Raw genomic sequence first — 21,583 nt, 5'->3', positions numbered from 1 at the left:
TGTGTTCCTTTTCACCCAAATCAAATTTTTCAAAATTCTTTTGGGAATCTATGGCCAAGCGCTAGCTTAGTCATAGAAAATTAATACGGGGTGTAAGCTGGTGCAAGTAAAATATTTACATTTATCACTCTTTATTCGAACTTCAACCAAAACACCATAAAATTACTGGGAAAAACATATTTTCTACGAAGAAGCATTTCATTAAAATAGAAGAAAGAAAAACTTAAAAATCCATTGGCAATATGTTGCACAGCCACAGGGGAGACCAAGTGAAGTATGCATTTTTTGTAAAAAGTTTAGAGCATGTAATAGTACACACTTCGCTTTGGACCAAATGAGCAAAAATGGGAAGAAAGCCCCTTTTTTTTTCTTTTTTTTTTATTTTTATGCACGGATGTCCTTCATTTGGGGTGGTCTTTAATTTTTGTCCTTTAAATTGGTGGTCTTTAAGTTTTTCCCTTTAAATTGGTGGTCTTCAATTTTTGTCTTCTACCTTTGCAAATTCTGTCTTAAGGCCCAAGGCAGAATTTTGCCTTGCGAGGCAGAATTTGCAAAGGCAGAGGCCAAAAATTAAAGACCACTAATTTGAGGGACAAAAATTAAAGACCACCCCCAGCGAAGGACAAATTTTTTTCTTTTGTAATTAAAGAACTTTAATAACAAGTGTAAACTTTGTACAGCGCAAAGGGAAAAAATGAAGAGAAATTGATGCAAATAACCGCCCACCAAAATAATAGCAAGCAGATGTGTTTTGTTGTATATTAATGTATAATCTACATACGATATACATTTTTGATAACTATTTTTTGCGACCGACCAAATGTTTTTACTTGCCCAAAAAAAGAAACAGAATTGGAACTGAGCATATGGCCCAATCGTAGAAGAAACCGTCTAATCTATCCTCCTAGCATCAGTAACACAACAAAATGAAAGGACTGTCAAGGATAAAAGTTAAATTCCTCCAATCTTTTTGGCCAATCTGGGCTCCAATGCTCCTCTATAATAGATGTTCTGAATTACTTGCCTAGTAATTTGTCCTGGTTGCCTCTTCTTGTTTTGAAAAATTCTTTGATTCCTTTTCCTGCCATACATAGTGGAGTGTAGGCCTAGTTGGTTTCTATTAGCACTCTTTAACTGTTTTGCCTTCTCTTTCTTTAAAGGCAATTCTTTATAGAGCGTATGCAAACTTGGTTTCTGTTCAGTTGGTTTACCGTTGCTAAGAAGTGTTGTGGCTATGCACTTTTTGTTTAATTGGTTTATGTCTCTTCTACTCTAATGTCTATTTGATTTCTGGTTTGTTTTATGCACCATTTTCTTGAATTTTGATGTTAACACCAGTTAAATTTAGTGTTACGTAATAACTTGCAATGTGTGGTTTTAGTAAATTGACTTGTGACAAGGAGACGATGAATCATTTCAAAACTGGTGTTTTTTTCTTCTTCTATATCCAATAATTATGGTGTTGAACTTTTTGTTGTCCTATTATCTTTAAGCATTTGCAGAACAATTTCAGTGTCATTAAAGATGGTGATGGACTGATACTCATGCTTTGATGAATAAACTGATTCAAAAATATGGACAAACTGCTTTATTCTCAAAACGAACAATAGTAGAGTAATTGGTTTTTTCGAGAATAAGGACCCTTGGTCAAGTTGGACGGATCATGACGCAATACATTTTTAGCCCATTTCGGTCCAACCCATTAGCCCCAAGTAATCACTAACCTGCCCATTTATTGATTCAACACATTTTGACCGGCCCAAATTTAGTCTAACACACCCATCTGACACTCCTAGCCTGAATACATATAATGCTCTAACCAGATGAAAGAGCGCTTTGGACTATAGATGATTTCCATTTACAACAGCAGTAGCCAAAGATGGACGCAGCCTTTGTGCAATGGGTTCAACTGAACCCAATATTTTTTACACGAAGAATAGATATAGATGTAAAAGGTCACTAAAATTCCAAACAAATATTAAATCCGAACCCATAATTTCAGAAGTACAATGAACTCAGTGCCAAAGAACCTTAAAAGTCAAACACAAGCTCCAAGGCTCCAACAAGAAAAGATATGTTTGAATATTAACCATTTCATTCATGAAAACTTGACAATGGAACAGATTAATTAGATACATAAATAAGGAGGCTGTGGTGTTGTCACTTTTCAACAGCTCTAAGAAGGGAAAGGAAGAAAGATGGAATACAACCAACAAGGGCAAGACTTGAACGTTACAAAGAATATTATAGCATGAAATGGAACTAAGAGACTAGTACAGGCATGGTTGTTTTTTGGACTAAATTCTTCAATTCAACATCTCAATTTTCTTATAATCTATAGAAAAAATAATTCTCTGGAGCTTTTCTCCTATGGGCTGGTATTTAATCAGAACTTGTATAGTTTACCATGTTTATCATGAACTCTCTTTTGAATACCAAAGCTTCTTTTGGCAAATCAATATCTTCTCGTTCTGTACGCCATATTCTGTGTCTTCTTTACGACAGCTCCATCTCATGCCCTTAGCCATCGCGGCAACAGCATCTATGAAGTAACTGGATTCCCGGATAATTGCATACCCATTGGGCCTCAAAATACGATCCATTTCCAACAGAACGTACTTCATTTCACATCTATAAGACGCACATAACTGATGTCAGGATCATAGTTTTGGCTCGCTTAGAAACTATATTTAACTGGTGGGAACATAGTTAAGCTTTAAAGGCACAATGTTCTTACCTATGACTTTCAGCAGTGAAGAGATTGTCAAGATGAAGGAGATCGTATGTTCGAGGATAGGTTGAAAAGGCCTCACACCTATAGAACGACAAACATAGAGACTTAAATAAAAAGTGGATATCACAAAAACTCAGAAACGAATCAACTTTGCAGTTTATTCATCAATTTTTCAAGAAAATTCAAATTACCAGTCATGAAACGTCCCGATAAGACCTCTGTCGTAGACCACGGGAAGTGTATTTGCAGCATAAGAGGAAACCACATTCATCACCCAAAGTGGATCCTCAACCAGAGCAGCAGCGAAACCTCCGTACAAGGTGTTCATGTCCATCACATTCCTGATCTTTTCAGTTCCAATAGCAGGGAGCAACTTCTTGTAGTGCTTCGCACGCACCTTCCACTTACTATCATCGTGCTTGAAGGCACCCTCGCTACCTCCACGAACATCAGAAACACGTTCTGGTGCGACATGCAACCTTTCTGGCCATTTGGCTAGAGCATTCAACTTAAGTTTCTTAGTAGCTGGATTTGGCACGACCACACAAGGTCTTAGAGGAGTGTACCATGCGGAATCAGGTTCAGTACCATCATCGCATTTTGGTGGGTAGTTGTCAGGGTTATCAAGTTTCTTATAGCAGCTATTGTCCGTCAATTTCTGCCACACGGCAATGTCGTCCTTCTTGTTGAATAGTTTGAAGCACATTGAAGTTAGCAAATCTTGCAACTTCTCGTAATCTGATCTCTGCTCCTCAATGGTGGTATTCCATCCTCTCCAACGGTTCTCATAGTTCACTGGTGGGCCAGAAAGGACCCAGAAACCTCCAGGCCGCAATATACGATGTACTTCAAGAAGGTAAACTCCACCTGCCAACATAGAGGACTGATTTACAAAAGCAGCCTAATAAAGCATTTCAAATTATAACTTCTTTTCTAAATATGTTGCTTACCGAATTCAGTCCATGGAATTAGGCATCTTGAGCAATGAGCCATATCAAAAGAGTTTGAGGGGAAAGGAAGACGCTGCGTGGAAATAATGCCCAGAACTGCAGGAATTCCACGTTCCAGAGCAAACTGAACTTGAGCTTCATGATTATCTCTTGGGGCAAGAGATACAGTCAGAATTCCACGTTCTAGCAAATCACCTCCCCAACTTGCCACCTAGATTAAGAAGAAAAAGATATATTAATTAGAATGTCTAGTTTATGTCAATCAATCACTTACGCATCACCTCAAACAAACGAATTCCAGATCATATATCTCAACAAAATTACACAGGAGAAAACACATCAGACAGTATAAAGTTTTATAATTAAGTAATTAGACAAGATGCGATATTACAAACAATATTGATCAGCTAGTGGCTGTGTAGGATTAAGCAAACACAGCAGAACAATTATGACCTTATGCTTAAAGATAGCTGAACATACAGAGATAAATCAAGTGAATATCTATGACAAAAACATAATGGAAAAGAAGTAGTTTAGTTGGTGCCAATCTCAATCTGATCCCAACAGCTGTTTCTTATATTAGCTGGTGCTCATGTATATCCATTAGAAGATGCCGTTTAGGTATTTAAGCATTAATAACACTTTGGCTCGAGCGATGATGCTAGTTAAAAATTCCCATATAACAAACTAAAATTTATAGGCACTCACCCCACAACCCGTATCAATGGCAGTCCGGATGGTGCCATCTTTCATCTGTGGAATCAAATCTTCCATCAGATCAACATATTTCCCAACACCATTGGGGAACATAGTGCCACCACCAGGAAAGATGAACTTCTCCCCTTCTTTTACGAGCCAATGTTGATTGGACTTTTGTTTGTTAATCCAATCATACGGAACATTCCTGATGCCAGATCGGAGCAGCAAAAATTAGCAAAACGCGATGGTATGAACGGATCCAACAACAGGACATAGACAAACAGAGAAGGAACATAAGTAATACCTGTACCAACATTCATTTTTGCTCTTTGGCCATCTAATTGGCACTTTATAGCCATCTGGTGGGGGGACCAAGCATTCCTTCCTTTCAAAATTAGGAGGGCAATGTCGTTCCATGAAAGTAAGGCGATGAAGACCGTACTTCTTCCATCTCTGCAATATCAACAATATATAATTCACATGATTGATTACACCTCAAAAGAAATGAAGTTAAAAAGAACTAGACTAGTCAAGAGAAAATACCCTTGGATCTGTGCATGGGGTATAGTCTTGATAATCAGCACTGCATTCAGTAAAGGAAACGGCTTTGGTTTGTACAGGACCATTAGCATTCTCACTAGGAGTTTCATCTTCCCTGTTAACCTCCTTAGTCACATATGTCTCCTTTTCAGAGCAAAATATTCCTCCAAGATAGAATGATAACCCACAGAGCACCACAACCATTAGTGCCACTTGAACTTTCAATGAATTTTTATTTGGTGGATATGGTTTTCCATCTTTATCTTTATTGTGCTTCATGGTGTAACTTTTTATCGATTACTTACCTGCATAAGAAGCAAAACAAACCTGGTAAATCATTTCAACCTCTTCAATTAATACTAAATCTTAGTGAAAAAAACACACTTGAAAATGCTTACAATCCTAGCTTCTTTTGAGAAGCATCAATCAGAAAGTAAATGTTGCAGCATGAATACTTAAGTGGAATAGAACAGAATAGAATAGAGTCACAACTAAGAATACAGTATTCCACTACCTTTACTACTGGAAAACTCACAATCCCAAAATCAAGAATAATGCATCAAATAACCACCAAATATAGGGTCTTTTCTAAAAGGGGCAATCACAGTTCTTGGTAAAGCATAGTACCATTACAGATCTAAAGGTCAGAGTCAGGCAATAATAACTAACTATTGAAAACCATGAGATCTGCTAAGACTTATACTAAGGGACACTTTATTAGACTTTTACAAGTCATATCATCTTAATACTTTCCACATGACAAAGGGCCCCCATAGATTTATCAAATTCAGCTGTCCTAATGAGGGCCCTCCATGGCCTCTAAAGTCGGCAAACCAAAAGAAGAATTATGAAACCAAAACAATGCATTTGGATCTAACTTGAACTGTGTAAAAGCAAAAAGGAAACAAAAAAATGAAGGAAAGCACATCACTCACAACTGTCTATGACAAAAAATCCAGCAAGAATAATAATTCCAAGAAAACTTAATGGTTGGCCAATCAGTTGATATTTCTCATGTAGATATTTATGTGGTTGAAAAACTTAGTGAAATAAAGATTATGGGGTTGATATTTATACCCAAAATAAACTTGCCGACAGAGTTAAAAATATATTAAATGCAAAAATCCCTGAAGTAGAGTTCAAAATGACAAAAAGATTCCATCTTTATTGTCATTTCATTCCGCTAAAACCAAATCTTGCATAATACTGTATCATTCATGTTGATTCAAGAAAACAAAACAAAAAAAGTTCTTTTCTGACAAAATCATACAAAACCAAATGGTGAAAACAAGCCAATTAGCATCCACAAATCAAGATTATAAATGTGAAAGAGACAGTAAAGACACAATGCCAGGATCTGAAAAAGATCTGACATAAAAAAAATGATAGTACCCAAAAGTACCACACCTAGATAATTCAGCTTTTACATGAAAAGAAATGCACATCAATATTGAAAGATCAGAAGGAAAAAAAAAAAAAAGCACAGTACCTCTAATATATTACGTGTCTGATACAATTATATATCAGACAAATGTTAAAAACCCAAAATTTCTCCTCTCACACTGTGCTTAAAAATCTTATCCAAAAATGTATTTCAAGAAAGATTATTGGGTCCAGAAATATGGACCTTAAGGAAGAGGAGGAGAAGAATGGAGTGAAATATATGTAAACCTCTCACATATATGTATACAAAAAATAAAGAGAAGAAGGATGAAAAAAACAATGCTTTAAGATTTATTTTGTGGGAAAAATAAGGATTAAAAAAAATAGTAGAATGTGATGGTTCGTGGTTCTTTCGTTCTGGTTATAATTGTCTAGCTGTCTTCTTTATTCTCTTTGGAAGTAATTAAAATTATGTTACCTCTTCATCATGATGGTCCCTTCCATTCTTCTTCTCTCCCTTTCTTTATCTCTGTTCCTTGTCTATGTATATCAACAAAAATAATATTAATGGCTTTGTTATCTTTCTGGGTGAATTCTTGATCAGGTAAACGGTAAAAAATGAGTGATTTCTACCACTGAAAATGATTCTCACGCACGATGTAAGCGCTGACTTCTCTTTTTTCTTTTTTATTTCCTTTGGTAGAAATTTAGACTAGTATTATTAAAGTAATAAAAACAGGCCAAATTATTGGATCGAAATAACAGGGCGTGATGCGAAAGCTTATAATTGCAAACATTGAACGACGATAAATCAACAATAAATAAAATATACTAAAAATACATAATATTATAATATAATTGATCAAGTGATCTACATATTGAAAAACTAATATAAAGAAGCATAAACTCTAATGGGAGAATAATCTCCCCCTAAACAAAACTCTTTAATGAATACATTGTGGATGTTATTATGTTGTGTCATATGAGAAGGATTCTTCAATTTATAGAGGTCCAAAATCTTTTCCTCCAAGAAAAGTACTAGATAAATATGGAAGAGAATTATATTTTTCTTTCAGGAAAAGTAAAACGATTATGGTTATACTTTGACTTTCCTTCTAGAGAAAAGTAAAACTCAAATATGTTAAGAAAATCTGACCAAAACCCTAACACAAATGAGCAAAAGAATTAATTAGTCTCACAAAGATAAACATTTTAATCTGACATAGTCGGTGGCGGAGCCAGGATTTTTGCTAAGGGGTTTAAAAATACAAAGAAGTAAACACGAAGACACCAAGGGAATTCAACATCTATTATATAAACATTAAAAAAAAAAAATTAACCTTATATATATAGTGTAACTTTTTGCCCAAAGGGGTTCGGATGAATCCCCTCAGCCTAACCTAGCTCCGCCTCTAGACATAGTTGTGCAAAAACAAGTCTAGCATACGAATTACACATGCCTCTTTTCAAGAGAACTTACAATAGGTAGAGGTTTTCCAATAAATTGTACATATAATTTAATTAATAATGAAGAAATTAGAGTTCCACCACATTAATGTTATAATATTCTTGTGATCTGTGACTAATTAATCTAAATTCTAACTTTCATGATGTTTAGAGGGTATTTGTGTATGCTTACAAGCTAAATTAGTTCAGTATGTACTTTTAGATCTATTTACATGTTTGGCGAATACCAAAGTGCTCATAGGCCAAAACTTTTTCGGGTTAATCAAGATTTCTTACCATTCATCCCTAATACTTTTTTCAAATAAAAAATATCTTGCCTAAATCAAACTCTAACTCCCTCTCTATTCCATATTGATTTTGTAATTCTCCTATAAAGATACATTTTAATTTATATTTTTCATAATTACTTTTAAGGACATATTAATCTTTTTAACACAAAAAACTTATCTAATATCTTCTTCTATCCAACACGTCAATTGCTTATTATCAGTTTATCATTTTTATTGAAATGCCGCATTGATTCTGCATCTTGGTGATGAATTTATGCCCACAAAAATGCTTCTCTTTTAGTGTTATCATATTCGTACATCCTACAAGACAATAGAACAAATCACTGTGTATCACTAGTATAAGATGACTTAGAAATGTGTGGTATATTATATGGTGGAATAGAAATTGCTAGGCATTCACCATCACTTTGGTAGGATTAGAATTCTTTGACTCTTAATTATAGAATTCAGTTTTAAATTCAAAACCTTAGAACCTATTGCTACATAGCATTTTATCCTTTTAGTAAGCCTACTTGACTGTGCCTATAGAAAATAACTTCTCTACCCCACAAAGGTAAGGGTAAAATGCGGTACATTTTATCCTCCCCAAATCTCACTTGTAAAATTATACTGGGTATATTATCGTTGTTGTAGTAAGCTTACTCGACTGAATCCAAATTAGTTACATTCCTATTAGTTACATTCCTAGGAGCCGTTTGGATGAGATGAAATCATGAGATGAAATCATATTTGGACATGCAATTTGGATTTCTTAAGTTGCAGTTTTTTTTATAATCATAAAAACCCCACAAGTTGTGAAAACCATAAAAAATTTCCCAATTCTTATACAATCTTACCAAATGAGTAAATCATACAGTCAAACCTCTTTATAACAGCATCGTTGGGTCTGAAATTTTTCAGCTGTTATACACATATAACAGCATTGACATTTAAATAATATTTCGCTGTTATAGGCAAAAAAGATGCGTAAAATCTGATTTTCATTTTTAATTGTCAAATTCTAAGCTTAATCACACTTTGTATAACGAAGAAAAATCGTTTAATGATGAAAATATATATATATATTCATATAATATTTTTTGTTGTAATAGTGTATTAAATTATCAAATATATGGTCAAAATCTCTACACTTATTATTGGTAATCATAGATATTCCATTTTTATAAAGATAGTTAATTATTATATTACCATAAAAAGCAGATAGCTGTTATATGGGGGGTAATTTTACAAAGAGCGTACTGTTATAAAGTTGGCTTTTGCTATTATAGGTGAAATGCTGTTATAGAGAAGTAAAATATAACATAAAAAATTGGTTCCGAAAAAAGTTAGTTGTTATAAAGAGGTGTTGTTATATGCGGGTGCCGTTATAGAGAGGTCTGACTGTAGTTCATAATAAAATTAATACGTTACTAGAAGGCCTTTCTAAAAAATACAGCATCAATTGATCAAACTTTAGTTCAATAAAAAGAAAAATTTAACATGAATAGTAATGTAACTACTCTTTAATATAATCCTCTCACATGATTGGTAAATATATTTTACCAACTTGCAGATTAATATTTAATACAAATGGTTGGTAAACATGATTGGTAAATATATCTACTAACTTATGGGTTTTTTTTTTACAAAATATAAAAATACCGGTCAAATTTTACATTTATATTTTTTGAAATCATGATTTCAAATCCCAAATCATGTCTTTTTGAATGATTTGGGATTTCATCTCATGAGATGAAATCAGAGATGAAATCACATGTCCAAACACTGATTTCATCTCATGAGATGATATCGCATGTCCAAACGCCTACCTAATATCGAATGCCTAAAATTAAGAAAACAAAATTGCATGGCATTACATTCTCCTTACGCGCTATGGTTTTGTTAAAATAAAGGCACATATCTACTTTTAGTTTTGTTACTATTTCTCTATTTATGGAATGAAAATGGACAAAATGAATTACCTAAGAATTCAAGATCGAAAAATAGAAGTACGTATAATCAAATATATTTTTGGAAAAAATGAATCTTCGGTAAAGGCAAGATGTAAGAATTATAAGATTCACATAAAGTCAATGGTAGGTATATTACCAATAATACTGGATCTCTGTTTTGTTCTTCTTCTATTTCCTTTTAATTTCCTTATTGAAAAAACAGGTTCACATGAATTTTGACTTTTGAGTTATAGCATTACAGAAAAATTTAGGTCAACGGCGGCGGTTACTTTATTGATTATAACTTCCGTAGTCGGTTCTCACCAAGGACGGATTTATATGGTGGTGAGGGTGTTCACACCCTCGGCAAAAAATAGGTTTGATTTTCCGTTATATATATATATATATATATATATATACTTTTGAATATCTTGAATAAATGCAAAAGGTTAGCATAAGTGTCCAGGGTGTTCAAAATTGTCTCTAAAGATCCGATTTTTTTGTTGTTGTTTTCGAACCCGCCGAGTGAAAATTCTGAATCCGCCACTGATTGTCGCCAAGGTTTTCATTTATATTCTCAGATGAATTTAAATGCCATAGAATAAATTAGAAAATAATAATAAATGGCACGTAATAATCTTATTATATATTGCTACGAACATTAAACCATCCACGAGGGTTATTAATGAAATTAGAAATTAGGAATGGGAAATGTACATTTGCCGCCAAATCCGTACATTCCTTTGCTTTTATATTTGGAGATTAGGAGATGTATTGTATTTATGCAGTTTAATTTTTTGGAGGAAGAACCATATTTTTTTCCGGAAATCTATGGGAAATCCGAAGCCACTGCCATTTGGGTGCGTCTTGAGTAAACTTGCCACTTGCACATAGCAAAACCATGTCTGAAAAGTAAGAACCATATTACTCCATTTGAAATTAAAGGTCAAGGCAACAGAATTTTTTCTCTTGCACCGATAGTTATTACTATTTGAGTTAAAAATTTATCTAAAATTTTATTCATCTTATCAAGCAGTATACATCTATCTAATTCATTTGTATTTTGAAAATTATATAAGATCAAACTAACGCAATTCTATCATGTGAAAGTGTTAATCCTGAAGAATAAACAAGAATAGAGAAGGCATAAAATTATTTTGAATAAATGTGCACAAATGATTGAAAGAAAACCCTTTGATTTGTTTTTCAAGGGGTTAGTGTTCGTATTTGTTTGGAAAGAATAATTTTTTCGGTTTACCACATGCTTTTTTCACAAGTAATATGCCATTAAAGACCTTATTGAAAATTATATAAATAGGGAAGTAGGAAAGTGAAGTCATAATTAGTGAACTTGGCCCATCACATACAGGGGCGGATCTATTTAAAATAAAAAAGTGTTCACCCGAACACCCTCGGCAAAAAAATACAGTGTATATATAGGGTAAATTTTCTATATTTACGTACAAATATTAACTTTTGAACACTCTCGGTAAAAAATTACAGTGTATATTTAGCTTTTTTTTTCGAACACTCTGAATGAAAATCCTGGATCGCCACTGATCACATACTCTTTCAATCTTAAATACTTATGTTTGCTAGGTTTTGTTTAACATCAAATTGGGAAGCTTAGAGTTGTACGGATTGTGGGATAATGGGGAAAGACAGGCCACCGACGATGTCATTTCTTTATATTTATATCTCTTTCCTCCAATCTTTAAGAAACTAAAGAATTAATATTAATATTAATAAATATTAAAGCACAGAAGTTCCCCAAAAAAAATAAGGAAATGAACCAATCACCGACACATATCGTTTTGTGTTTTCTTTTACTTTATTCTTTGCTTTGTTTATTTCTCATTCTTAATATCAAAAAGGGAATTGTCTCGTTGGATGCCTCGCCTCTAACAAGGGAAGTAATCATAATCGGGAAGTAATCATAATCGGTAATTAAGTTTTTGAAAGTATAACTTTATCATTTTATGCATGCAAAGTATTCACTAAGGGCCCGTTTGGCCATAAATATCAAAAACTTTTTAACTTTTTTTGGAATTTTTGAAGTTGAAGTTGGAGTTGGAGTTGCGTTTGGCCATAATTTTTGAAATTGTAGTTTTTGGTGAAATATAGTGTAAAAAAGTGGAAATTTTTTAAAAAACAAGTTTTTCTTGTTTTTAATATTCCGGAATACAACTCCGGAAAAAAGTGAATAATTTTATGGCCAAACGCTAAAAGTAAAAAAAGTGAAAAAAGATTCCGGAAAAAAGTGAATAATTTTTATGGCCAAACGCCCACTAAATATATTCAAAAAAAAAACACAGTACAATATTTACTTTTTGCAATCCCGACAAAACCATAAGAATTAAGTGAAAATGTTTATGTGCACGCATACTCGGACGTCTGACCCCATCAAAGAGAAAACAGAGATTCAGAGAAAATAATACCATACAATATCTCTGTCTTCTAGAGTATACATTTTCATTTACCGCGGAATAAATGCACAATCCCTCAAGTTTGCCACTAAATTTTATTTAGAAGGTCTATTTATTGATAAAAAGTTAGGCATCTCCATCTCAAATTTTGGAAAAACTTTTGTGCATGATCTCAAGTACCTATTCCGTAGATAGATTAAGCATAAGGTTTTACAACTTATTGACGCTAATACATATATTAGAAAAAATTGATATATTTTAAGTGATTAACTTATCCAAATAATGAGCGTTTGAGAACACGCATGGAAACTTTTTCAAAATTTGAACCGGAAGTGTCGGAAGTATCTAATTGAATAACACTTTATATCATGCATTCAGGTGCTCAAAATGAAATAAGCTTATATGAGTGTCTGAACAAAATTTACTAGCAAATTTAAAGGCTAAGATACATCTCGCCCTTATTTTGTCATTTCAAAAATAATTTTTTGACTTTTTTTTTTTTGAAGAATATATAAACTTACAATAATGTCGTGCAGAGAGAGAGACCAAAAACCTACATCTATTGGAAATTGTCGGTGATGGCCACCTCTCCTTCCTTCAACTAGCTTTCTCAATCGGGCAATTATGTATTTTTTTGTAAATGTATTTCTTTAGGGATTAAGGTAATTATAAAAGAAAAAATTAAATAAATACTCTTCAGTCTTCAATAGTTTTGAAGAGCGAAACTCTGAAATTTGCAACCACCATTAGTTTCCATGAGAAAATAGTTTGAAAAAGAAAAATTGCCTTAAGCGAAAGAAACTAATAACCTGTTTGGCCAAGCTTACTTTCCCCCCAAAAGTATTTATTTTTTCAATAAGTGCTTATTTGAAAAAAAGTGAGGTGTTTAGCCAAGATTTTGGGAGAAAGTTTTTCAGAAACTAAAAAAAACAGTTTTTGCCCAAAAGCACTTTTTTGAAAAGTACTTTTGAGAAAAATACAAATAAAGACTTTTAAAAGTACGGTCAAAATACTAATTCTTTGCTCAAAGTACTTTTTTTTTTTTTTTTTTTTAATTAATGGCCAAACACAAAATGCTTTTCGCTAAAAGTGCTTTTTTGAAAAGTACTTTTTAAAATAAGCTGATTTTAGAAGCTTAGCCAAACAGGCTATAAGTGTTCGATGAGAATTGAACTTTACACGTGCGACATCTAAGATAAGAGTTCGAATTTTAAGCATGTGACGTGCATGGAAACAATTCTGATAATAACCTTCTAGCCTTCTACTCAATTCGCAGTATTCAAGTCCTTAATTACTATTATATATAAGCAAGGATATAGAGCTTTTGTCGCCCTCACATACCACAATCCATTGGTGACGAAGCTGCCACGTGGGCTGTTGCTTGCTCTTTCCTGTAAATGTTTACTTTTGTCATTGTTCCTTTCTTAAGACCCACAGGCCACACGGGCCTTTGTTATTGGTCAATATTGGAGCAAAGAACTTTTTGTGATTATTTTGTTCCTTAATTATATTTACTCCGTCCCGAGTAACTAATGGATCTTTTTAAAAATCACTATATTGATATATTTTTCGTGTAATTTCGAATATCTAAATATTAATTCTAGACTATTGAATTAATCTAATTCAATTTAGCTCTAAAAATTAGTCAAATTACCTTTTGGAAACGAAAAGTGACAAATATTTTGAGACGGTATTATTTGTCCTATACGTTATGGTTAAAAAAAAATTATTGTGTTAGATGATTCTAGAAGATGAAAACATAAGTACTTGTATTCAGGTGAAAATAAAATACATTATTAAAATATTAAATGAGTTTAAGATAAGCACAAAATGGGTTTGAAGCAGGCCGGAGTTAGAGTGTTGGCTATGAGTTTGGTCGGCTCCGAAAATTTTGGTTTAAACTCAGCATTTGTTTTAAAAATTCATTGATTATGTATTGATTGTTAATTTAGAACCGAATAACTTAAAAGATTAGAATTCAGAACTCATAAACTTTAAATCCTGGCTCCTCATCTGATTTGAAGTAAATAATTTCAACAATGAAAGTTCAAATATTAAATGAGTGAAATGAAAGTTTTGCTTTCATATATTACAAATTTACTTATTTAAAATTTTAATTATTATGCAGTAAAAAAGTGTAACTTAATTATATTTCTTTAATTACAATGTCTACTTTTATATCTTAATAAGCCCGGGCCTCATAAAACTAGTTTTGTTAATACAGAAGCAAATAAGTTTGAGAGCTTAAGGGGTTTAAGGTTCAATGTTGTTCACATTAGATCCTCTAATGTTAGCAAATTCTAAACTATTAAATATTATTGAAATAATTATCTATAGGTCGAGTCAGTGGCGGAGCTAGAATTTGCATTATGAGAATTCAAAAGATATAAAGAAGTAATCATATGACGAAAACAAAGGAATTTAACATCTAATGTATATATTGTAATTTTTGATTTTAACCCCCTATTGTTGAAGATTTATATAACTAACTCCAATTAGTTGTTGTTATATATTTATTTATTTTTTAAAATTAATTTTTTAATATATAGGGATAGGGGAAGGGGGAATGGGGGAGGGAGTTACAATGTGAGGATTCGAACCCTCACTAATAAGATGAAAGTTCATGTAACCAACTAACTGAGCTACTAGATTCCTACTTTGTTGTTATATGTGTGTTGTTGTTATAAGTGTACAATTTGAAAGCGACAGAATTACAAAATGAAAGAATTAAGTACAGACGAACATGCATATAATAAATACTTTTGACAGCTATCTGCTACTTGCATGACCCGACGTAAAGGATAAACGTTTTTCAATCAATTTCACATTGCCTTCACGACGAAAAAATCAGCAAATTAGTATTTTCTTGTTTTTCATGGGTTGGGATTTTTATTTAAAACCACGCACTTTGGGATAACTAAGGGTAGACAAGAGAGAGAAAAAATACTTATGAGTCCTAAGAAAATGGTATTCAAACAGCGACTTTTGCCCATTAACTTGCATGTGAAAAGTATTTGCTGGAAATTTACTTTAAAGTTTAAATTAAGGATCGAAATAGCAAATGGATCGGAGAAGAGACTGAAATAATATTATGCTTGATGAATACAACTACTATACAAGTACAATGTGGTGTATTTATAAATTATAATTATAATAATCAACATGTACAGAACCAGGACTAAGTAATCTAACCTTAAACATGAGTACAAAAGATATACACTAGATAAATATGTTATCAGAGAAAACCAGTTGATATCAAATATTGTACACTTGAAACGAAAGGTATCAGTTATGCCAATCCAGTTCCTTTCACCATAAAATTATTAACCACAGCATTAATTTTGATAAGAAGGAAGCAAATAATTAAGTCTGGCTTTCATGAAGATATTTCCAATTTATATATATCACTTTGGAAGTCGGATTCTTCTTCAACTAAATCACATCATGAATTTGCACCATTTGAACGCGATAAATTTTGAAAATGAAAGAATTAAATTGTTCGTAAACAAGCATGAATCATGTATGTATGTAATAATAGTGCATTAATTTCTTGAAAGGTAAGTGTCACCTCTTGCATGGCAACACGTAAACGATAGATTGTTCCAATCAATCTCAGTTTGCCTTCACAGGACCCTATTAATATACTACAAATAATTCTGTCTTCCTTTTCTTCTTTCTTTTTCTAAATTAATTTTCTTTTTGCTTTTTTGTCTTTTTCCCCTTTTAGTTGATTGGAGTTACGTCGAACATCTATATATATATATATATATAAGGCTGGGCATTGAGAGAGGTGATGTGGCACTCTATAAATCCAGCAATTCTATATATCTTTTACCACAGATTTTTGCCTTTTTTACCTTTTATTCTAATTTACATAATATTTAAAAAACTCATATCGCCATCTCATTAATCTGCTACATAAATGCACCTGTTCAGAATTCTAAAAGCCTATCCTAACCGTCACGGCTAAAAGATAAGTACTTTGCCGCTTTATGCTCAGACACGTACTTTCCTATGAATGAATTCATAGGCAGCAATCCAAGGAGTCCCACGATGCATGGATGCAGAATGAAACTTTTCGCTGGGCAGGATCCTTGACGCCTTGCCATTGAACACACGCTTACTTACGGTATATAAATGAGAAAATCTTAATTGCTAGCATGTTCCTTCTTCATCTAGGTCTCATGGTTACTAAAGAAAAGAATTCTTTTATATTTTTTGCATTCTTGGGTTTTTTCCTTTTCCTTCATTTTTCCGGATCATGTCCCAAAGAGACTTTTGCTTGATTTTCTTTCAATTAGACTAAAAAAAAATCTGAGTGCATTCTCATGTAATTATAAGTACTTTTTTCTACTCTTAATGTTGATTATTAATTGAGTTAGTCATAAATTTGATATCAATGGTAATGTGCATTTTTCTGGACACAAATCTTCAATAGCACCATTACATTTGATAACATTACTTTCTCGACCTTCTAATCGCTAAGAGGAATCTAACAGGAAACTGATGCATTTGAAAATTAGAGTTGGATATGAAACTCTATTAATACAATGAAACAGAAAGGGAATTGATTAGCTTAGACAGATCATAAGGGACTAGAACTCTACCATTATAAACCTACAAAACAGTATGTGATACTTTTAGTTTGATGTTCTATTTTAATATGTATCTTTTCTTATATATTTATTGTTTTAATTTTTTTTCATATGTTTGTCTTATATGTTTATTTTTTTATAATTTAATTATTTATCTCCCTTATATTAACTAAATTTATAAATATAAATTGGTACCTCTGTAGGACAAACATTCTTTTCATTTAGATTATGTTAAAAAGTCTATCCTAAATTAGTTGGTAAAAGACCGGGTGAAGTGGTACCTCTTTAAGCCAATGTACGTATTTATCTTTTTTTTTTCAAGAAAGTAGAGATACGACGACATTTATTTGGTGACATTTGAAATAAATGTCGGAAAATAAAGAATTTCTTGACATTTATGAACAAATGTCATAAAAACAATGACATTTGATGCCAAATGTCGTAAAAACAATGACATTTGGTGAAAAATGTCATAAAAACAATGACATTTGGTGTAAAACGTCGCTAAAATAATGATATTTGTTGCAAAATGTCATTGTTTTTAACGACATTTAGCGAAAATGTCGTTAAAATAACGACATTTGATACAAATGTCGAATATGTCATGACATTTGGTCCAAAATGTCGTCATTTTTCACGACATTTGATGTAAATGTCGTTAAAACAGTGACATTTCATAAAAATGTCGAATATATTGTGACAATTGTTTCAAATGTCATACTATTAGTCTCTAATTGTTTCAAATGTCATATTATTAGTCTCTAATTACCGTCATTTACATCTAATGTTGAAAACCTAGATCTTTTAAAATTAATTTGACCCTTTAAAGGGCGAAGGTCCAAAATTTGCCTTGGACTATACGGTTTGAGCAAATTTACCTTCCTTTGAGAAAGTATCTCTTTTTTACCTTCATTGTTATCAAAATGACTAAATTTGCCCTTATGGGCTAATGGCAACAACATATATAAAGGAAAATTTTTGACATAAAGTATATAATTCATAAAGTTCAAGGCAATTTTATTTAAGGGATAAAATTTTACCGTTCATAAAGTTCAAGGACCAATTATCAAAAATCTTTTTTTTAAAAAAAATTTGCCCTTTTTTTTAAATAAAAATAAAAAACTGGAGTTTTAAAACGTCTTTTTTTTTTAATTTGAAAATTTGATTTTTTAAACCAAATGGCAATTAACATATATAAATTATTTTTTAAAATGTCTTAAAAAAATTTTTCTTACACTTTTATTTTTCAAATAAAATCAAAAAGTGTTTTTCTTGCCAAAATGTGAAAAAAACTGAATTTTTATAAAATTTTGAAAAAATTAATTATTTTCTTAACATGTGGATAAATGTGGAAGACTAGATATATTTTCAAATTTTTAAAAAATGGATTTTTAAATTTTAAAGTCTCTTTGCCACATAAAAATAAGTTTAAATAGGACCAACAACATATATTCGGGGGGTAATGGTGCCTTATCCCTTTATTTAAACCTTGCACCCTAAACAATTTATTTAAATCCAATGACAGGTAATTAAGAAGTCACTAACTATGAATAACTTTTTAAAAAGGATAAATACATGCCAAAGTACATCAATTTAATTAATTAAACGTATAGACTCTTTTTTCGTTTAATCCTAACTTAATTATGATTTTGCGGATGATCCAGATTTGCCCTATATACCATCTTCATATGGTGGTGCGGTGTTCTACATGAATCCAAGTTCTAAGGACATCATACCAAAGTTGTACACTTAGAACCTCGATACGATTTTATTTGTTTATCGTGTCCAAGATTATGTTCTTTTTTGCTCTTTTTCGGGCTTCTTCTCTTTCCTCTTTGACATCTATGGTAGAGATTGAAGGTATTTGGCCCTCTTGAACTTACAAATGATCTAAATTTACCCTTTATGATATTGTCGTTAGCCCGAAAGGGCAAAAGTGAGTCATTTTGGTAACAACAAAAGTAAAAAGGAGACACTTTTAACGGTGGGTAAATTTATTCTAAATCGTATAGTTCGGATATATATTTGAGCGTTTGCCCCTCTTTATAGTTAACTCTAGGAAAAAAATTTATTAGATGCATAAATATAACTATAATATAGAGTCGAACCTCTCTATAACGACAGCGTTTGTCCAAAAATTTCATGGCTTCTATAGTGAGATGCGGTTATGTATGTATACTGACATTTGATGTTTAGATCCCATTTAACTGTTATAAACAAAAGTACGCAAATAATTATTTTTTAGTACTTTTTACATACAAACGAAAACAATAAACTTGTTAATTTTAAAATCTCAATAGATTTTCATATCTAATTAATTAAAAATTGAAAATACTAATAAATTACTAATAGATCCATAACTAATTGTATCATACTGATAAAGAATTAAAATCTAAGGAACATATGCATTTAAAATTAATTGAGAATTTAAATATTTCAAAAGTGACGTAAGAATTCTACAATTGTAGGTTGTTCGTAAATTTTAGTCTCTTATTGATAATATAACACTTGAATTGACGAAGAATTTTGTCCAAACTTTCAGCAAAAGGGAGGTAATTTTACAAAGAGTGTACTGCTATAAGGCAATGTCTCTTTGTTATATAGGTAGAATGCTGTTATAGAGAAGTTAAATATAACACGAAAAATTGGTCCCAGAAAAAATCAGGTCATAATAGTCAAATGCTGTTATAACAATGGCAATTATAGAGGGATTTGACTGTATAACAAATGAGTTTGGAACTAAAAATGTGGTTAAAATTATTTGTTTAAGTAAGTTAAAAGGCAAATTATAAAATTATAAAAACAGAACTATTGAATATTTGATTCTTCTAAAAGTAATTAGTATTAAAATTTGTGCGTTACACAAAAATTATTGAAAAATATATTAGTAGTATTAAAGAATTTAGTATTTATTAGAATTTTATATTAATTTAAATTTTAAGTAAAGACAAGTTTTAAATTCAGATGTTGGAAATATAGAGTCTTAATTATTTAGTATTCAGATCTTAATACAACATCTTAATATTCAAACGTTTATTCAAATTTAAACATCTAAATGTAAATGCATATTTTAATATTCAAATTATATTCAGTTTCACATCTTAATCTTAATAAAAACAAATGAAGCTTTAGTTATGTTGTATAATAAACCTTTTAGCCATGAGCCTTTTTTTTTTTTTTTTCAAACATTCTAATCTTGTTACAATATTTTTATGGGTACATAGATAAATTAAAGTATAAATATATTTGCAACAATGTATTGTTAACGTTGCCAAAAGATTTTTAATTATTGGTAAAGTATTTAATTTTCTCAACACCTTATTTGGTTTGTGGATTAAAAATTAGAGAATTTAAATTTCCAATTTTTCACCAAAAGCTAAGGCGGCAAAGTGCCCTTTTCTTTTTAATTTTTTTGGGGGAATCCTTCCCTTTTTTAACTTTCAAATCTAATTCTAGGTTTTCTCTTTTTAATTACACGGAACTAAGCGGCTCTCTTCACCAATTTATCGGGTGCGTGCTTCTTCTTCTTAATAGCCTTTGCTTCTTTTTCTTAATGTCTTCTTCTGTTTCGTTTATATTTCGTTTTCCCCCTCTTTTCTGTGTGTTCATTGTAGTGAAGATTTTCATAAATTGCACCAAATGTTTTCTTGATTTTATATTAATAATACACTATTGAAAGATTTTATATTTAATAATACACTATTGTTCAAAGATTGTTTTAGTTGTAGCGAATTTCTTAATGCATTTGCAGGTGTGGGGCTTAGGATTGGATTTCTCTGTGGATCTTCTTTATGCAATAATACACTTTTTTCTTTATTATATTATATAGCTATAATTTTTTTTTTTATGTGAACTTCTTGTGCAGCATTTTGAAGAAAGTGAGATCAATTATTGACAACGAATAGCTTGACTTGTGAAGAGATGGTTTCACAAAGTTTTGTTGCAGAAATCATTCTGGAAGTTAAGGAAATTTATTCGAGTTAGGAGAGATCTTAACATAGTTAATATGTTAAATTTATCTTTTATGATTTAGTTAGAGTTGTGTTTACTTGAGAGAACAATTCATTCTATTTGTTAATTTGTGTAAAGTACTTCTATATTTGCTACTTTGTTCTTCGGTTATGATATTAAAAAAGCATTTATTTTACATATCTTACCTTTTTGTAAAAGTTGAAATTTGTAAACGCGCAAATTGAATATAAATATGTATCATGATATAAATTAAATAGATGATTATTATTAATATGGAATCGACATTAATTGAAATACTGGAAATTTTAATACGACATTGGCAAAATTTCTTAAAATGTCATTAATTTTTGACATTCACATAAATGTGGATACGACATTTCATAAATGTCATAAATTTGTTTTAATGATATTGACCAAAATGTCAAATTTCAATGTGACATTTTATAAAGACCACAAGTAAATGTTGTAAAATTTTTACTAACATTAATTTAAATGTCAGAAGTTTTATGTGACATTTTATATATGTCGTAAATAAATGTCACTTTGTTTCTTACCGACATTTATCTAAATGTTGGAAAAATTAAGTGGCATTTATC

General features: G+C 31.4%; 1 protein-coding gene across 6 annotated transcripts; it reads right to left on the bottom strand.

The window, feature by feature from the left end:
• Positions 1-2,075: 2,075 nt before the first annotated feature.
• Positions 2,076-6,920, bottom strand: LOC132030074 (probable methyltransferase PMT21). 6 transcript variants are annotated; one of them, XM_059419549.1, is made up of 8 exons: positions 6,785-6,920; positions 4,927-5,228; positions 4,688-4,836; positions 4,393-4,588; positions 3,685-3,895; positions 2,926-3,601; positions 2,738-2,815; positions 2,076-2,631 (listed from the first exon to the last, which is right to left on the bottom strand). In XM_059419549.1, exons 2-8 carry the CDS (start codon positions 5,200-5,202, stop codon positions 2,415-2,417), a joined length of 1,803 nt encoding a protein of 600 aa, XP_059275532.1. In that variant the 5' UTR covers positions 5,203-5,228; positions 6,785-6,920; the 3' UTR covers positions 2,076-2,414. The 6 variants fall into 6 exon arrangements, with proteins under 6 accessions (XP_059275532.1, XP_059275529.1, XP_059275530.1 ...); XM_059419546.1 differs by lacking the exon at positions 6,785-6,920 and adding an exon at positions 6,413-6,610; XM_059419547.1 differs by lacking the exon at positions 6,785-6,920 and adding an exon at positions 5,859-6,008.
• Positions 6,921-21,583: the final 14,663 nt, after the last annotated feature.

The sequence above is a fragment of the Lycium ferocissimum genome, chromosome 9 (assembly GCF_029784015.1).
Source record: "Lycium ferocissimum isolate CSIRO_LF1 chromosome 9, AGI_CSIRO_Lferr_CH_V1, whole genome shotgun sequence".
NCBI lineage: Eukaryota > Viridiplantae > Streptophyta > Magnoliopsida > Solanales > Solanaceae > Lycium > Lycium ferocissimum.
Note: the sequence above shows the minus strand (reverse complement) of the source record. Positions and strands in the feature narration are given on the sequence as shown.

What these genes read in the sequence shown, in the direction of transcription:
- LOC132030074 (XM_059419549.1), bottom strand. Translation starts at nt 5,202, where the DNA reads ATGAAGCACAATAAAGATAAAGATGGAAAACCATATCCACCAAATAAA. An exon ending in CCCCATGCACAGATCCAAGG is followed by an intron (nt 4,837 to 4,926) that starts GTATTTTCTCTT and finishes TTGATATTGCAG; the next exon opens with AGATGGAAGAAGTACGGTCT. An exon ending in TTCACTGCTGAAAGTCATAG is followed by an intron (nt 2,632 to 2,737) that starts GTAAGAACATTG and finishes TGCGTCTTATAG; the next exon opens with ATGTGAAATGAAGTACGTTC.